Raw genomic sequence first — 19458 nt, 5'->3', positions numbered from 1 at the left:
CTTAAAGACTTAATGAGATTTTTAGTTATGCTTTAGCATGAATTTTTGTACCCATTGGGTTTTTCGAAGGCTCGACGAATCGGAACCGTATTAGTCGTTCTTGTTTGTGTGGACATAGTTGAATGCCTCTTAAGGGTTTTCCAAAGGTTGGTTTTATTGAAGCCCTTGGACTATTCAAGGGCTGATTTATCGAAGCCCTTAGGTTTTTCGGGGCCGAATTTATTGATGCCCCTTATGTTTTGCTTTTGCCGGGGGTAGCCTGATTTAACCGGTTTTTCAATGTTTGAAGGCTTTTAATTTATAGAAAAAGTCGGACGTCTTCGAGTCGCATTTTTTGGCCATAGCCTTGTATGACCGCAGTCTTTAGTATGGCCGTAGCCTTCGGGCTTGTCACTTAGACTATTTTCCCGATAACTTTCCGAACTTGATCGAAAAGTTAGTCCTCGAGTGAGTTGGCCTTGGCCTTCGTTTCGAGGGGGTGCCTCTTTGAGGTCTTATATTGACTGTCAGTGACAGTCCCCGGGTATTTTGGGGTGCTTTGACCCTTGAGGCGCTTCCCGTAGGATTGCAAGTGTAGAGCTCGAGTAAGATACAAAGTGGTAACCAAGATGTTTCTTCAAAAAGGTTAATACATACGTGCATGTTTTGCCATCGGGGCTCGATCATTTTATATGGACACGGTTCATTTGACCGTTTGGTGATCACGCCTAACTATGCCTTACAAAAAGGACACGCGGACGTTGCAAATATAATCTGAGTATTTAGCCCAAAGTTGAACCCACAAGGAATTAACCTATCAATTACTCTTGTTAGACTTACTAAATTCTACAGAATCAACTTCCCAAATGTTGTAAATAACAATTGATGGTATTTCTACTAAATAAGAATGAATGCAAATAGGCAACTGAAAACTAACTATGATTGAGTTGTTAACAATTAAGAGAAGGTTCTAAGGTTATGATTTCCCCTATTGATAAAATCCTTTCCGGTTATGTTTCACATAGATTCACCCAATAATCATCTCTATCAATCATGAACACTCTTATTACCGTAAATCTCTCCCGAGTAATCACGATAATTTACTAAAGGCACTCTCCCGAGTTACGCTAGCTGGCTTTATTTATTACAGCTCACTTTAGATTACACCCAAGGCTTCATTATCCCTAATCCCGCCTTTAAACCCTTAGTTATTGATCCCACATATACTTTGGGAGTAGTGTTGTTCAACAATTACCTAAATATGCACTCTCTCCTGAGTTATGCACACTAAATAGGCACAACTAACTAAGGATCCTGTCAATTAACTATAATATGCACGAAGTTGAACAAATAGAGATTTAAACTGGGTAAATTATATTAACATAACAAGAATTTCATCCTTCAATAGGTTCCATCATAACCCTAGACTAGGAAATTTGTTACTATTGACAAAACAAGATAAAACTACTAAATTATTCATAATGGGTAATTGCAAGAAAATAAAATGAGATAGAAAAACTCTAATGTTTGGTTGATCTTTTCACACTTGTTCTTGCCTTCAAAGTAGTCTAAACACAATCTTCCCAATGTCTTGGGAGAGCTTCTAAAGTTTATAAGGGTTTGGAACAAGTTTTTCCCGATTTACACTTTGGTCCCCAAACTTTCTGGCACGTGAACAGTTCATCGCGGTCGCGGCAAGACCGCGGTGAACGCTGAACATTCTGCCTCAAATACTTGGTCTACCGCGGTTCCACCACGGTCGCGGTGGAATTCACTCAGTCCATTTTTTTTTCTTTGTGCTCGGGTACTTCTTGATTGGGCGTTTTCTTCATATTATTGCCTCCAAAACACTCTGTAGTGCTTCCTCACTTAGAATATTCCCTGCAAAGCAAAAGAACACCATTTAGAGTATTTTGTTTTCAATTTACCTATAAAACAACAATAAAGCATGGTAATATTAAGGTATAAATATCATCTATATAGCCTAATATCAACACCCGCACTTAAATCATTGCTAGTCTTCGAGCAATCCACCGCATTCTATCAAAATTTCTTCCCTAAGCTTTTCCCTTAACGCTTCATACCTTGAACAATTTACAAAAATTTGTACCTAGTGGTGAACAACCTTTGCGTCAACAGTCGAATCTCTCGTACCATGCAACATGCGCACTTACTCAAACTACTCTATACAAGAGTCAAGACTTACCTTTCCTTTGTGAATCACATGCCCTTACATCTCACAAGAGAGTAGTTCCATATATAATGATATTTAGAACAATTAGGAACTTAGATAGACAAAATTCGCTCACTCTCAAAAAGAACATTCACATGCCACAAAGATGCACCATAGGCTTGCCTGTAGTGTACTACTCTACTAATCGAGCCCACTCAGTCTAAGATCAATAGGACTTCACTTGGTTGTAATGTAGGCTAAGGGACGGGTAGGATATATTTGGATAAAGTGACTAACCTCCCTAAACACTTTTAATACAAAATAGATTAACATTCCATATCATTTTTATGTCAACCAGACATTCCCCACAATTTATTTATAACATCTCATTCCTTTAGGTGCATTTGCATCAAGCTACCACTTATTAACCACTATATTTATTTACAAACACATTTTTTTCGTGGTGCTTCTTCTTTTATTTTTCAATGCACCTTTTCTCTATTTTAATGGTTCCACTCAAAGACCAAATCACCACTCCACACTTTTGCTTTTGCATAATTTCAATACCATTCAAGTGCTTATGGGAGGTAAAGGGTTCAAACAGAAGGCTATTCAAACAATTGGGTAAGGTTCGCTATGTGGTTGTCAAAGAAACATGCTTATAGGCTCAACAAGGTTAACTAAGATGTATTACATTCAGGTGGGTTTACGTTATATATATCTAGCTTAACAAAGAAATACCTATATCACTTCTAAGACTGAATGGAGCTACTATTTCGCTTTACAAATACGCAGGGCAAGTTCTAGGCATCAAATGTAAAGCATAGAATACAATATAGCTCACACACACATGGAACATGACTCACTCCAGATTGATTTATCAAGACATTCTTTTTTGAGTGTTCAATTTAGCTACAAACATACAACTTTAAGGCACTTTAGAAGGATTCAACCATTGAGACTAGGCATTGCACTCTAGTGTCGATTGTGTTCAGGTGTACTAATTCCAAGGGATTCTCTTTCTATTCAGCTTGCAGCCCATCAATGCTAAATGAAACTAAAAACAAAATAAACAAAAATAACCTACACCCGGTTCAAGATAAACCCTTGGAAAAGAACCGTGGCCCAAAGAAAAACCAAGGGGGAGTTACTACACTACCTAAAAATGAAAAAAATAAAAAAAATCTTTTCGGTCTTTTCTCTAGACTTACTTCCCTTTTTGTTTTTTTTTCTCGACTTAGTCCCTCAAGATGCCCGTCGAAAGAGATTCGTCGTCGGGACAAGTCACTTACCTACTTTAACTTACCTAATGAGTCTATTACTCAAAACACCAAAAACAACTATAGCAAAACACAAAAAGAATTCAAACAGCCAAATTGGTACAAATATATACATACATTGAAGTATCCCCCACCCCACACTTAAAATGTAGACATGTTCTTATGGCATAAAAATTAAAGAACAGTGAGATAAAGGAACTTTCCTGAAAGATCACTTTTGATCGGAGACGGTGTCTAGGTTCACATTGCAAGCACGACCCAGAGCTCTCAGCCAGCCTAAGAATTTCTTCTCCGACTTCACCTACCGGTCAGCCACCGTGTCTACGCGGACACCTAAATCAATGACTGAGGTATGCAACCCAGCTATCTCCTGCTCCAAAGCTGTCATGCGGGTTCTCCGGTGAGGCTGTGAGGGGCCTGCCTCTTCAACTCTCGGAGGTGGTGGGACCTCAGCTGCCTCAGCATCATCATCATCATCATATTCATCAACATTCACCACCAGCTCTATCCCAATACTGATTTTTCTTGCCAGGAACGGAACTTCCGTGGCAATTTCCCATCAACCCTAAGGTCTTCAAGGACTCTAGCAAGACGGCACAGCCTGGTGACTAGAGAAGGGAAGTAGAAGCCTTTGAGTAACTTAGGTGATCTAATGAGCATCTCGTCATGGAGGAGCCTGGACACATCAAAATCCCTGTGGGACATGAAATAGTAGATCGCTGCCGCTCGTGGTTGATTGACATCTGTCGTATTGCTGGAGGGCAACAGTCGACTATTGATAATGGTGAGCCAACACTTAGTCTCCCAATTGAGAAACTGGGAGTTAAGTGTGATCTGGTGCTTTATAGATATGTATTCTTTGTTTGGCACACAGATAGTCTCAAGAAGACTTTCCCACAAGGCACCTGTTCGGCTAAAAGTACGATAATCATCAGATTCCCCCCTGAACACTGGCAGCCGGTACACCCTACGGATTGCCTCGATGGACGCATTTACCCGTGTATTGCCTACAGTAACAACTCCATTCTCATGTTCCGGGCAGTTAGCATAGAACTCCCTTACGATCTGAACATTGGCCTCCTCCGGTACCTCGAAGAAGATGTCCAGTTGACACCTCCTCAACTCATTGAAGATATTCGGGCATTCCACCTCTAAGGCGTCTCGATCAATATGCACCTCATGTAGCAATTTCTTAGCTGCTTTTGCATTGTACCTATCCTCCGTTGGTTTGGAGACAAACCTAGTGCTGTCAAACTGTGGCGCACTGGCTTGCCCCTAGCTCTCGAGGAGCTTCCTGGTCCATTAGCAGAGGATCTGGTGTTGCGTCTCTTCCTAGATGGATTCATTGGACCTGTCAAATAGAGAAATGCCTATTAGTGAGTGTGTAAAATGTGTGACTATGGGTGGTTACTCAGACTTCACCACAACCATGTCACATTAGCCCTTATAACGCCATTGGGGCAATTTCCCAAACACCTTGTGGGAAAGATAATTCTTCATTCATATAGCCCATATGGATGCATCCAAGCTTCCCCCAAATCACAAGTTCTACTACACCATTACACCCCACAACATTTAGTGCAATCACCCACAAACCTCCACCTTTCCACCACGTTATTCACACAGCCCCTTCACCAATAAGTATAAAAACGAATTTCAAAAGAAAACAAGAAGAAAACTAACAAAAATCTACCAAAATATTACTACACAATTAGAAACACTAGTCTATCATATAACTACATACAATACAAAAAGAAAAGATAGGGGGAGGTGAGTTGCATACCTTAATGGAAGAAGGAGTGAGAGGAATGGAGATGGGGGAGTGGTGTGAGTAAAGAAGAAGAAGGGGAAGAGAGGGATTTTGGGGATTTAGGGCTTAGAGAGAGAGAGAGAGAGAGAGAGAGAGAGAGAGAGATTGAGAAGTAGGGGTATGTGGCGTGTGTTTGGGTTGTTGGATTAGAGGGGAGGGTTTAAGAAGTATAACATATAAGAGGAGGGAAAGAAAGAAAAAGAAAAGAAAAAAAACGCACCTAGTGTCCACCGCGGTCGACTGCAATGGGTGACATAATTCGAGGTAGAATATTTACGTCTCACCGCGGTTCTACCACGGTCGTGGTGGGTTGGATGACATGAGGCAGAATGTTTGCCTCTTGCCGTGGTTCTACCGCGGTCGCGGTGCTGCCCATTTTATCTTTTGAAAGTTACATACGAAAATATTAAGAACCATATTCGTGGGTTGCCTCCCACGCAGCGCCTGATTTAATGTCGCACGACGCAGATAAGCGCATTTAAGGCTCGCTCGACCTCTGAGGCTTCGTTAGGTGGATCTCTAACACTTCATTTGGCTCTTTCATGCTTGTGTATAGCTTCAATCTTTGCCCATTGACTCTAAATGTGTGAGAGTCTTCTCTTAGGCAATCTCTACAGCCTCTGAAGGGAATACTTCGACTACTCGAAATGGACCAGACCATCGTGACTTAAGCTTTCCCGGGAATAACCTTAATCTTGAGTTATAGAGCAATACCATGTCCCTGGGTTTGAAATGTCGCTCAACAATATCCTGGTCGTGCAACCTCTTCATTCTTTCCTTGTACAACCTTGTGCTCTCAAAAGCAAGATGTCAGAACTCGTCAAGCTCATGCAATTCAGTGATTCTAGTTGTGCCCGCAACCTCAATATCTAGGTTCAACTGTTTCAGTGCCCACCAAGTTTTATGTTCAAGTTCCACTGGCAAGTGGCAGGCCTTTTCGAACATCAACTTATATGGTGACATACCAATTGGTGATTTAAAAACAGTTCTATAAGCCTAGAGTGCATCATCTAGCTTTTTCACCCAATCAGTTCTTGTGGTGTTTAAAGTCTTGGTCAATACACTCTTTATCTCTCTATTAAACACTTCCACCTGTCCACTGGTCTGCGGGTGATAAGGGGTTTCCACCTTGTGGCGTACATCATACTTTGCTAGCAACTTCTCGAAGACTCTATTACAGAAGTGGGTACCTCCGTCACTAATAATCGCCCTCGGGGTCCCAAAATGGGTGAATATATTCTTCTTCAAAAACCCAACCACCACTCTTGCATCATTAGTGGGCAACGCTGCAGCTTCTACCCATTTGGACACGTAATCCACAGTAATAACTATGTACTTATTGCCAAAGGAGCTGACGAAGAGTCCCATGAAGTCAATCCCCCAGACATCAAAAACTTCCACCTCTTGAATCGGGTTCATGGGCATCTCATGGCGAAGAGAAATGTTCCCGGTCGCTGACATTCATTGCATCCCTTCACCCATTGGTGTGCATTTTTAAACACTGTTGGCCAAAAGAAACCGGCCTCTAGCACTTTTGCAGCTGTCCTGACTCCTCTAAATGCCCTCCATACACCGATGCATGACATGCCTGCAAAATAGAAGATTGTTCTATCTCGGGGACGCACCTCCGGATCATATTGTCAACACATATTTAAAACAGCTAAGGTTCATCCCAATAATACATGCGGCAGTCACGATAAAACTTTTTCTTTTGTACAGAGGAAAGGTCATAGGGAACTATACCGCTGTCCAGGTAATTTTCAAAGTCTGCATACCATGGCACTTCCTCAAGACTAGTAGCGAGCAGCTGCTCGTATGGAAAGGTTTCCAGAATATCCTCAACCTCAACTGATTTTTTAGCTCCCTCAAGTCGTGATAGATGGTCAGCAACTTGGTTTACTGTGCCCTTACGGTTACGAATTTCGAGGTCGAATTCTTGCAGTAGCTGCACCCAACAAATCATGCGTGACTTAGACTCCTTCTTCTCAATCAAGTACCTGAGAGCTGCATGATCAGTTTATACAATTACCTTAGAACCAATCAGGTACGATCTGAATTTGTCGAAAGCAAACACCACAACCAACATCTCCTTCTCAGTCACAATGTAGTTCAACTGGGCTCCACTCAGCATTCGACTGGCATAGTAGATTGGATGCATTAGCTTGTCTTTCCGCTGTCCCAGCACTGCTCCCACTGCATAGTCACTGGCATCATACATGAGTTCGAATGGTTGCTCCCAGTCGGGGGCAACGATGATGAGTGCTGTGACTAGCCTCTTTTTCAACTCCTCGAATGCCACCCTGCAATCATCAGAAAACAAGAAAGGGTGATATTTTTCTAACAACATAGAGAGAGGGTTGGCAATTTTTGAGAAGTCTCTTATAAATCTCCGATAAAAACCGGCTTGCCTGAGGAAGCTCCTGATTGCCTTGACTGAAGTTGGAGGTGGCAGCTTTGCTATCACGTCAACTTTCGCGCGATCCACCTCAATTCCTTTACTGGACACCCAGTGCCCCAAGACTATGCCATCTTGTACCATGAAATGGCACTTCTCCCAATTAAGGACCAAGTTAGTCTCAATACACCGCTTCAATACACGAGTCAGATTTATAAGGCACTCATCAAATGAGTTCCCTACCACTGAGAAATTATCCATGAATACCTCCATTATGTCCTCTACCATGTCAGTGAATATGGCCATCATGCACCTTTGGAATGTGGCGGGTGCATTACATAGGCTGAAGGGCATCCTCCGAAAGGCATAAATGCTATATGGGCAAGTGATGGAGGTCTTCTCTCTGTCCTCTGGTGCAATAGTGATCTGATTGTACCCTGAGTACCCATCTAGAAAACAAAGTGTGACCTCCCTACCAATCTGTCTAACATCTGATCAATGAAGGGAAGTGGGCAATGGTCTTTCCGGGTGGCCAGATTTAACTTTTTGTAGTCCATGCAAATTCTCCAACCCGTGACAGTTCTTGTTGAAATCAGTTCATTGTTATCATTTTTGATCATCGTCATGCCACCCTTCTTAGGCACACATTGCACTGGGCTAACCCAGCTGCTGTCCGAGATTGGGAAAATGATTCCCACATCTAACCACTTTATCACTTCTTTCTTCACCACTTCTTTCATGTTTGGGTTCAGCCTTTTTTGGTGTTCCCTAGACAGTTTGTGTCCCTCTTCCAGCAGAATTTTATGCATACAGTAGGCGGGGCTGATCCCTTTAATATCTGCTATGGTCCACCCAATGTCAGTCTTACACTCCTTGAGTACCTGCAAAAGTTGTTGTGCCTGCACATCTAAAAAACTAGATGAGATAATAACAGGTAATGTGGAGTCTGGTTCAAGGAACTCATACCTGAGATGGGCGGGAAATGGCTTCAATTCCAGCTTTGGTGGTTCTTCGATGGACGACTTGGCTGGAGGAGTTTCTCTAATTTCTACGTGCAAGGGCTCAAATTCAAGAGTTCTATCCTAGAACCCTCTGCCCTCTAACGCCAATACCCATTCTGCCATTTCTTCTCCATTCACCTCATCTAAATTCATCAGACATGCAGCAAGAGGGTCCTCAATAGTCAGCATCTCATCATCAGTTTCTACAATTACATCCACAGCATCAATAAGAGAGCAATTGGCGAATTCACTTGGTCGCCTCATAGATTTTTGCACATTGAATGTTGTCACACCTCCTTTTTCCTATCCCGAAGGTAGTACAAAGGAGTTTTTCCAATTAAAGTGACAATCGAAACGAGATTTATTTATTTAAAGATTCAAAGTCGCCACTTGGGATAATTTATGGTATCCCAAGTCACCGGTTCAAATCCCGAATCGAGGAAAAGATTGACTCTGTTTTACAGTTCGCGAACATAGAAATCCGGATAAGGAATTCTGTTAACCTGAGAGAAGGTGTTAGGCATTCCAGAGCTCCGTGGTTTTAGCACGGTCGCTCATTGCTATTATTGGCCTAATTATCTGATTCTAATACATGTTTTAGCCCATGGTACAATTTTAACTTTAGAACCGCTTTTGATTGATTATTTTTTTTTAAGAAAGATTCAACGTCATCTAAAACACGTCTTGAACCACGTCACATAAATGTACCCGCGGTCCCCGACATATTTTATCTAACATTGCTGAGATTTGGATTTGGGTCACATAAATGCACACTCAAGTTTAAGGAAATTAATTTAAATTATGCGCCTAAAGCACTACGATGTTCATTTTTATTTTCCTAATAGCTAATAAATATTTTCCACACACAAGTCCACAACTACAATTTGAAAGCTATAAATTCATTAGTAAATCAATGCATGTTCCGGCCATATGATGTATTTGTCCATAAGATGTATTGTTAGCGCTTTGCTTTTCAATTTGTTATGAGATTTGTCATTGACTAGAAGATGCAAGAGACACAAAGCACACCTATTTATATGCGCCAACCACAATATACAGTGATGGGCCCAATGTGAAATAATATCCAAAACTTTAAAAACTTGACTATTAAAATATTCTAGACATTCCAACACTAATACAACATTCTAACTCAAGCAAATAGAGAGGAAAGGGCAGATTTCTGCATTCGTATAACGTGATCATCCATCTTATAATGAAAAATTTAAAACAGAGAACCAACGCTTGTGCACGCTAGTAACAGACATACGGATAAATATCTAGTGAAGAAATGAAAGAACGAACCTTCTATTGCTGAAATTCTGGAGCAGATTCAATGAAAATAAAAGCTCTAGAACAACAAATCCTTAAGCGAGCTACAGACTAGAAACCTGGACCGGAATCGGCAACCTAAACAGATTCAACTCGACTGGATTTGGGTGGTGATTTCGAGCTGATTTTCACACTGATTTGGTGTTGTTTCAGGGAGTTTTGGATCTGGGTATACTGATAGGTTCGAACTCTATTTTGCTGGATTCATTGGAAGGTCGCCGGAGCTACACATTTTCGGTCAGATCCGGTTCTGTCTTATGTGCGTGTCCGACTATTTCTGGGCAGCAGAGAGTGGTGGAACAAGGAGCAGCGGCTACCTTAGTCTAAGAAGAAGTTGTTGGTTCTTTTTGCTTCATATGAGAAGGAGCTTCATTGAAGAAGACGACATGCGGGGGGGGGGGGGATCTAGGATACAGGGGTCTGCGGCGCCTTTTTTAGCCTTTTTCCAGGCGTTGTTTTTTGTTTTTCTCTGTTCCTCTCTCTTTTTAATTTTAGGAGTTAGGAGTTATTTTATAGGGGTAGGAATTAGGTTAGGTCAAATAGGGAATGAAGTATGAGCTTAATATTTTGGCTTAAAGGGATTTAGGTCATGAATTTGGGCTAATTAACTTTGGGGTAGGAAGACTAAATCAAAATCTTTTTTTCCATTTTTCTTTTCCTTTGATTTTAAAAATGAATTAAAAATAACTTTATAAAGATACTAGTATATTTAAGATAATAAAAATGTTTAGAGAATACATATAATTACCATATTAATAAAATTTAAATACCACTCAATATATACTAAAATGTAAAAAAAAAAAATTAACTTTTCTTCTTATCTTTTTTGGAAAATAAAATGTCAAGACTATTTTTGTATTTTTTTTCAAAAATAAAACTAACTAGACAAAATATCAACTTGCTAGAATAAGGGAAAATATTTTTGTAGTTTCCTTTTTTTTTAGATAAAATAAAGTAAGGAGAGCGATACTAAACCTAAACTGAATATTTACGCTAAAATATGAAAAATCTTGGGGAGGGTCAAAAATCACATGTCTACAGCTGCCCCTCTTTGACTGGAAATACAAAGTATTTTCAGACAAAGAACGACTAGACAGGTTTTTTGACCCGACCCTTATTTATAGGGACCAAAAAACTAAGAGAAATGAGAATGTGACCGAGCCCTGGTCTCTGAGCTGCATACATATCCTTGGCTATAAAGGAATCAGACCACGTGTAGTTTAGAAGTGAGTGAGATGATGGAGTGTGCCGAGCTGCCGTTGCGTCGAGGTTCCGGTCCGCGGTCCTGTTATTACATCAAAAATCAAAAAAATGAAAAAGACTAACTAAGCCTATCAACTATGAGTTACAAGATTCCTATCTATAAGTCTTCTGAAGCTTGATCTGGAGTCTTGAATAATTCTTCATGCAAACTTTAGATTTGAACCTCGGCGCTTGTTAGCTGCAGGTGCTAGCTCGTTCTTCTTTAGCTTTTTGGATCAAGATCGGACATGCAGTTCTTGTGACCTCAGTCATGTCTTGAGCAATCCGCCTCTTGTTTCAGATTCTGCATTTTGGATTCACTCCTTTTTCCCTTTTTTTCTTTTCTTATTTTTTTTTTGTTTTTGTTTTTTTAATTCTGGACTGAGATTACTTCCATTGATCATCTCCTCTGTTGACTCGCCTTCTTGTCGCGAGCTTTATGCTGCTTCTAACTTGAACTGCTTTCTCTTGAAACTCAAATTGTTTTCCCTTGTTCTCTAGGAGGGCGCCTGATTGCTGAAACTTGAATTGTCTTCCTTTGAAGCTTACACTGCTTTTTCTCAAAACTTGAACTGTTTTCCTTCGAAACTACTTTCCCTTGAAACTTGAGTTGTCTTCCTTTGAAATTGCTTTCCCTTGAAACTTGAGTTGTCTTCCCTTGTTATCCAGGTGGGCGCCTGATTACAACATAACAAAAGAAATTTTCCTGCCCCAGTTTGATATTGGGAACATCTGTGAGTATTAACAAAACTATAAATCACCTGCGTTGCTGATGAAGGATGAAATGATGAGAGTAAAATTAGTGTCTCGACTAAGATGTGCGTCTTTTAAATGTGATTGAGCTTGCGGAAAACTATAAACTAAGCTTGACTAAAGTAAAAACTTGCCATATTCTCCAAGCGGGGCCCCCTGATTTCAGGAAAACTACACATTGATAATCTTAAGAAAACTAAAAAAATGACCCCCCCTTTTTTTTTCAAATTCAGACTTCCTTTTTTTTAATTATTATCCTAGAAGAAAATTCACTGGACTAGGTTTTCTATCTTAGGAGAAAGATTTATCAGACTAAGATTTCTATCCTAGGAGAAAATTCATCAGACTAGGTCTCTTTTCTTATCTTAGGAGAAAGATTCACCGGACTAAGATTTTGATCCTATAAGAAAGTTCATCAGACTAGGTCTTCTATCTTAGGAGAAAGATTCATCAAACTAAGATTTTGATCCTTGGAGAAAATTCATCAGACTAAGTCTCTTTTCTTATCTTAGGAGAAAGATTCATCGGCCTAAGATTTTGATCCTAGGAGAAAGTTCATCAGATTAGGTTTTCTATCTTAGGAGAAAGATTCATCAGATTAAGATTTTGATCCTAGGATAAAGTTCATCAGACTAAAATTTTGATCCTAGGAGAAAGTTCATCAGACTAGGTCTTCTATCTTAGGAGAAAATTCATCAGACTAAGATTTTGATCCTAGGAGAAAAGTCATCAGATTAGGTCTTCTAATTTGTTATCTTAGGAGAAAGATTCGGCAGACTAATATTTATATCCTAGGAGAAAATTCATCAGACTAGGTTTTCTATCTTAGGAGAAAGATTCATCAGACTAAGATTTATATTGGGAGGAAAATCCATCAGACTATGACTTTTTATCCTAGGAGGAAAAATTTGAAGATTAATGGCAAGATTTTATGCACAATAGCAAGACAAATAAAGGCAAAGATTTGAGAAACTTCCCTTTGTCGGCTCTTCTCGTCTTTTCTTTTCTTCTTTTTATTTTTTGTTGTTTTTTTCATTTTTTTTCTTTTTGAATCACTTTCCTTGCACCGCTTTGTTCCTGTTTCATACAAAGAAAAATTTGTAAGTTTTGAAAATGGTGGTCGATTTGTGGCCTTGAGTCTTGGGCAGCTTGGCTTTTGCTCAATCAACTTGAGTCGGTCTCAAAAGACTTTTGTTCTGCACCAACTCTAATTGTTTCACACCAGTACCATTTGTATTTGCAGCTCAAACAGCCTTATCCCAATTGGAGATCTTTGCTTAGGTGACCTTTTCCGATATCTTGAATGATTTCCTGCTCTTGAGCAATTTGTCTGTCGGAGAGAATCACCAGTTATCTTTGCTTGCGCCAAGTAGGCTGACAAGAGTTTTTAGGGGGAGCCTTTGCATGAATCCTCAATGCATGTTGACAGTAACAACTGAGTGTGCTGGCCAAATTCACTTTGTGCAACTGAAAAGCTGGTAGCAGTTTTGAAATCTTTTCTTGCTTATTTTGACATGGACTGACTCAGAGTGGAGGACATAATGGTGCAAAGAAACAAGTATTAACAAGAAATGCCCCTGTCGGAAGGACAGAAGGAAGAATTTTTCTTTTTCTTTTTTTTCAATAACTAGCCTTAATGATCATGACATGCATTTTGGAATTAACAGCCGATCTATCAAACTGACCAAATATTCCCTTTTACCATTCTTATGATCTTTGAAGTCGGGCCTATCCGTGCCAATCCTTTGCATCAGCTTCACGACTCACATTTGACTAATGCTGCCCTGAGGAATTTTCACCAACAAGCCTCTCTCATTTATTCATCTCTACTTACCGTCGTCTTACTGTGCCCGTGAGGGTTTTCACTAATAAGACTCTCTCATTTTTCTTTTTCTTTTTCTTTCCCGCTTTTTTGTGAGCAACTCGACGATGTTCTACGTCGTGTGACAACTGTTGCTCATTGCATGCGTCTATTGGCATTCTTGAAGGCATATTGGGAGGTCTTTATTTGGAAGGTTTTTGGATAGAGTTGGAAAGAAAGTCGGCATGAAGGCTCAAAATAAACTCAAAATGAGGGGTTGTAGACTTACAACTCTTGGAATCGACTCTTTCAAAAATGAAATAAAATCTTTGCCCCAGTTTCAGATGCTGGGGATTTTTTGGGTTTTTTTTTTGAATTCTTATTTGGTTGGACCGAACCGTGAGGCTGCCTACGTATCCTTATTTTTTAAGGAATCAGGTCGAATGTAGTTCAAACATCTGACCTAACTATTTTTTTCATTTTTCTTTCTGTTTTTTTTTCTCTTTTTTTTCTATCTTTTTTGTTTCTTTTGTTTTCAAAATAAATTGCCCCAGCTTCTATTTATTGAGGGCATGGGCCTTTGATAATTCTTTTCTTCTTCTTTTTTTTCACTTGAACTTAGCTGCCCCAGTTTGTACTCATGAGGCATGGACTTTTTTTTTTCATTTTTTTTCTTGACTCTAAACTTGATTCCAAAAGAGGGCGGTCAAAGAAAGAACACATGCTCAAAAGGGTGACAAAGGGTATAAAGGGTTTGGGTAGCAGAAAAAGGGCCTCCCAACCTCGAGAATGTCAAACATAGTATCTTTCACAATCACGACATTGATGGACCTGTTGCTTTCTGGGTCTTTTTCAATGTAAAGCTGTATGAGCAATACTTTCCTTGCAGTGAATGCCCCTTGTCAATTCAGGTGACTTTTCTTGGATTTTGTCTTGATGAAGAAGATGCATTTTGCCACTAACTAATCCATTTTAAGTTGTCTGGAATAGACTATCTTTTGAAAAACACCTTCTATCTCTCAGTGCTAAACAAATTTCAACCCGTCCGATCATCCTTAAGCTCGGTCTTCTCAAATGATTCAAAAAGTAGAGATCCTTAACTTCTATGAGCATGACTGCTTTGGTTCCATGTAAACTTGGCTCATGCTTTTTTCCCAATTGTTTCATGTCTCTATTCATCTTCAAAAGTGTCTCTTTCTCACTTATCCAATTCAAGACTAAATAAGTTTTTTAAGATCTGGCCAAAAATTCCTCATACATGTCATGTCACCAAAAACTAGCATAAACAGAACTATGCACAAAATGGACACAAATTGACTGACTGCTTTTTATTGAATAAAGAATAGCAGGTCCGATAACACAAAAAAGAAGAAAAAATGACAAAATAAACTACCATGCTAAAAGAGGAGTGACTTTCCAGTTGCTAAGCAACATCTTAGCCACACATTCGCACATCAGCATTACTACGACATTTAACCATTTTGATTGCTTTGGATGCAACACTCAAATTTTGACGATCATCCCTAGCAGCCCATGTCCTATTGCTCAAATCTGGTAAAGTCAACCCCACATTTGCCTCCATTTTTAATTTTTCACCGTCAATTTTCCTACTTGCCTTTTTGTGACCCTGGATCAACATCAATGGTGCTTATTCTCTTGGTTGAGAAGATACTTTTATTTCCGAGAGATCTTGGATTATTGTTGTGACTCGCCATTGCAAACCAACAAACCGACCACCTTTGACTAACTTTTATTTCAAAACAATAACCATGTTAGAATAAACACTCTTTCTTTTTTTCTTGTTTCTTTCCTTTCTCTTTTTTTGGTTTTTTTTCTCTTTTTCATTTTCCCTTTTTTAAACCATTCAATCGAACCTGATGTGTGTTGCCTACGTATCATGTGGGAACATGAATCAGATCTTGCGTAGTTCGGGAAGATTAGGAATAAAGAAAATAAACTAACTCTTTTTTTTGAATTTTTTATTTTATTTTTTCTAAAGAAAGACTTATAAAGAAGAAATGAAATATTTTTGGATTTTGATTTTTCTTCATCATTTTTGCAAAGAAAAACTTTTAAAGAAGAAAGATTTTTTTTTTGAATTTTTTTCTGGAATTTCGAAAGAAAAACTTCTAAAGAAGAAAGAAAATATTTTTGGAATTTTATTTTGAATTTATGAAAGAAATTCTTCTAAAAAAAGAAAATATTTTTGAATTTTGAATTTTCTTTTCAATTTTGAAGGAAGAATGAAAATATTTTTGAATTTTTGGAAGAAATTAAAAGAAAATATTTTTGTATATATTTTAAAAAAACAATTAGGGTCTAAAAGAAAGGCTTTCTAAAGAAGCAAGTAATGGAAAATATTTTTGAATTTTTTGAAAATTGGGGTCTCAAAAAAAGACTTTTCTAGAGAGAAAGTAAAGGAAAATATTTGTGGATTATTTGAAAATTATGGGTCGGAACCGATGAAGTTTGCCTACGTATCTCACATCCGGTGAGAATCAGACCCGCGTAGTTCGCCCAGTTTTGACGGAATGAGGCTGAGTTATTCTAGGTTTAAAACCTGGGTGTATTGTTCTACACCTGGTTTACCCGAGCGGACAACTCGAGCCGAGGGGGTCAGCGTACCGGTAACCAGAAGATCATCCGGCTTTGAAACTTGTCCGAACCTCGTTCTATTTGGGATATGACACTAACAGAAAGAAGTCACACCAGCGTGCACTCCTCAGAAGATAGAAGAGAGGGGTTTCGTAGCAGTTTATATACAGTTCAAATAATATGAAAGCGGTAAAAAGCAACATTTAGCATATTAGGCCCAAACATGTAACAAAATCAGATAATAAATATAGCCAAATATAACAATTATTCTAAGCTCGAATTCTTGAACCCTGAACCAGAGATTCTGGGTTCGATCCCCAGCAGAGTCGCCAGTGCTGTCACACCTCCTTTTCCCTATCTCGAAGGTAGTACAAAGGAGTTTTTCCAATTAAAGTGACAATCGAAATGAGATTTATTTATTTAAAGATTCAGAGTCGCCACTTGGGATAATTTATGGTGTCCCAAGTCATCGGTTCAAATCCCGAATCGAGGAAAAGATTGACTTTGTTTTACAGTCCGCGAACACAGAAATCCGGGTAAGGAATTCTATTAACCCGGGAGAAGGTGTTAGGCATTCCCGAGCTCCATGGTTTTAGCACGGTCGCTCACTACTATTATTGGCCTAATTATCTGATTCTAATACATGTTTTAGCCCATGGTACAATTTTAACTTTAGAACCGCTTTTGATTGATTATTTGTTTTAAGAAAGATTCAACGTCATCTAAAACACGTCTTGAACCACATCACATAAATGCACCCGCGGTCCCCGACATATCTTATCTAACATTACTGAGATTTGGATTTGGGTCACATAAATGCACACCCAAGTTTAAGAAAATTAATTTAAATTACGCGCCTAAAGCACTACGATGTTCATTTTTATTTTCCTAATAGCTAATAAATATTTTCCACACACAAGTCCACAAATACAATTTGAAAGCTATAAATTCATTAGTAAATCAATGCATGTTCCGGCCATATGATGTATTTGTGCATATGATGTATTATTAGCGCTTTGCTTTTCAATTTGTTATGAGATTTGTCAAAGACTAGAAGATGCAAGAGACACAAAGCACACCTATTTATATGTGTCAACCACAATATACAGTGATGGGCCCAATGTGAAGTAATATCCAAAACTTTAAAACTTAACTATTAAAATATTCTAGACATTCCAACACTAATACAACATTCTAACTTAAGCAAATAGAGAGGAAAGGACAAATGTGTGCATTCATATAACGTGATCATACATCTTATAATGAAAAATTTAAAACAGAGAACCAACGCAAATGAATTTCATTGTGCATGCTAGTAACAGACATACGGATAAATATCTAGTGAAGAAATGAAAGAACGAACCTTCTATTGCTGAAATTCTACAGTAGATTCAATGAAAATAAAATCTCTAGAACAGCAAATCCTTAAGCGAGCTATAGACTAGAAACCCGGACCGGAATCGACAACCTGAACAGATTCAACTCGACTGGATTTGGGTGGTGATTTCGAGTTGATTTTCACATTGATTTGGTGTAGTTTCAGGGAGTTTTGGAGCTGGGTTTACCGATAGGTTCGAACTTTGTTTCGCCGGATTCAATGGAAGGTCGCCAAAGCTACACGTTTTTGGTCAGATCCGTTTCCGTCTTATGTGCGTGCCCGACTATTTCTGGGCAGCAGAGAGTGGTGGAACAAGGAGCAACGACTACCTTAGTCTAAGAAGAAGCTGTTAGTTCTTTTTTCTTCAAATGAGAAGGAGCTTTATTGAAGAAGACGACATGGAGGGGGGGGGATCTAGGATACAGGGGTCTGCGGCGCCTTTTTTAGCCTTTTTCCAGGCGTTGTTTTTATTTTTTTCTCTGTTCCTCTCCCTTTTTCATTTTAGGAGTTAGGGGTTATTTTATAGGGGTAGGAATTAGGTTAGGTCAAATGGGGAATTGGGTATGCGCTCAATATTTTGGGCTTGAAGGGATTTAGGTCATGAATTTGGGCTAATTAACTTTGGGGTAGGAAGACTAAATCAAAATATTTTTTTCCATTTATATTTTCCTTTGATATTAAAAATGAATTAAAAATAACTTTATAAAGATACTAGTATATTTAAGATAATAAAAATGTTTAGAGAAGACATATAATTACCATATTAATGAAATTTAAATATCACTCAATATATACTAAAATGTAAAAAAAAAAAATTATCTTTTCTTCTTATCTTTTTTGGAAAATAAAATGCCAAGACTATTTTTGTATTTTTTTTCAAAATAAAACTAACTAGACAAAATATCAACTAGCTAGAATAAGGGAAAATATTTTTGTAGTTTCTTTTTTTTTAGATAAAATAAAGTAAGGAGAGCGATACTAAACCTAAACTGAATATTTACGCTAAAATATGAAAAATCTTGGGGAGGGTCAAAAATCACATGTCTACAAATGTTATGTCTTCATCATTCAATCTCATCTTGAGCTCCCCAGTCTCACAATCAATGAGAGCTCTCCCAGTGGCTAAGAACAGCCTTCCCAAAATTCTGAAAATTTCTTCAGCCACCTTGCAGTCTAAGATCACAAAATCAGCAGGGAACACAAATTTTCCTACCTAAATCAACACATCATCTAGGGTACCAGAGGGTCTTTTTACAGTCCTGTCAGCCAGCTGCAACAACGTGGAAGTAGGTCTAGCTCTTCCAATCTCCATCCTCTTATAAATCGCCAGGGGCATAAGATTTATGCTAGTCCCTAGATCACAAAGTGCCTTAGCAAAAGCAAAATTACCAATGGTGCAAGAAATTGTGAAACTCCCTGGATCAGACAGCTTCTCAGTAATTGGTCTAGTCACCACTGCACTGCAGGTCTGAGTAAGAGTCATTGTGGCCAGGTCTTGGAAATCGAATTTTCGGGACATCAAGTCTTTCATCATTTTTGCATATCTAGACATCTCTTTCAAAGCATCTATCAATGGGATATTTACCTGGATTTGTTTCAGCATCTCCAATAATTTCTTGTATTGCTCCTCTTTTTGGTATTTGGCTAGCCTCTGAGGGAATGGTGCTGGAGGTCTCTACTTCCCAATGATTTGGGATTGCTCTTTATCAGCTAACACCTCAA

General features: G+C 38.8%; 1 protein-coding gene across 1 annotated transcript; it reads right to left on the bottom strand.

The window, feature by feature from the left end:
• Positions 1-18772: 18772 nt before the first annotated feature.
• On the bottom strand, positions 18773-19219 carry LOC138890467 (uncharacterized). Its single transcript, XM_070173855.1, has 2 exons — positions 18992-19219; positions 18773-18949 (listed from the first exon to the last, which is right to left on the bottom strand). Exons 1-2 carry the CDS (start codon positions 19217-19219, stop codon positions 18773-18775), a joined length of 405 nt encoding a protein of 134 aa, XP_070029956.1.
• Between the last annotated feature and the right edge of the window lie 239 nt (positions 19220-19458).

Source organism: Nicotiana sylvestris, chromosome 4 (assembly GCF_000393655.2).
Source record: "Nicotiana sylvestris chromosome 4, ASM39365v2, whole genome shotgun sequence".
NCBI lineage: Eukaryota > Viridiplantae > Streptophyta > Magnoliopsida > Solanales > Solanaceae > Nicotiana > Nicotiana sylvestris.
The sequence above is the reverse complement of the archived record's forward strand: the minus strand, read 5'-3'. Positions and strand labels throughout refer to the sequence as shown.

Coding starts and splice junctions, on each gene's coding strand:
- LOC138890467 (XM_070173855.1), bottom strand. CDS start 19,219: ATGACTCTTACTCAGACCTGCAGTGCAGTGGTGACTAGACCAATTACT. Junction 18,950..18,991: donor TGCAGCTGGCTGACAGGACT/GTAAAAAGACCC, acceptor GTGTTGATTTAG/GTAGGAAAATTTGTGTTCCC.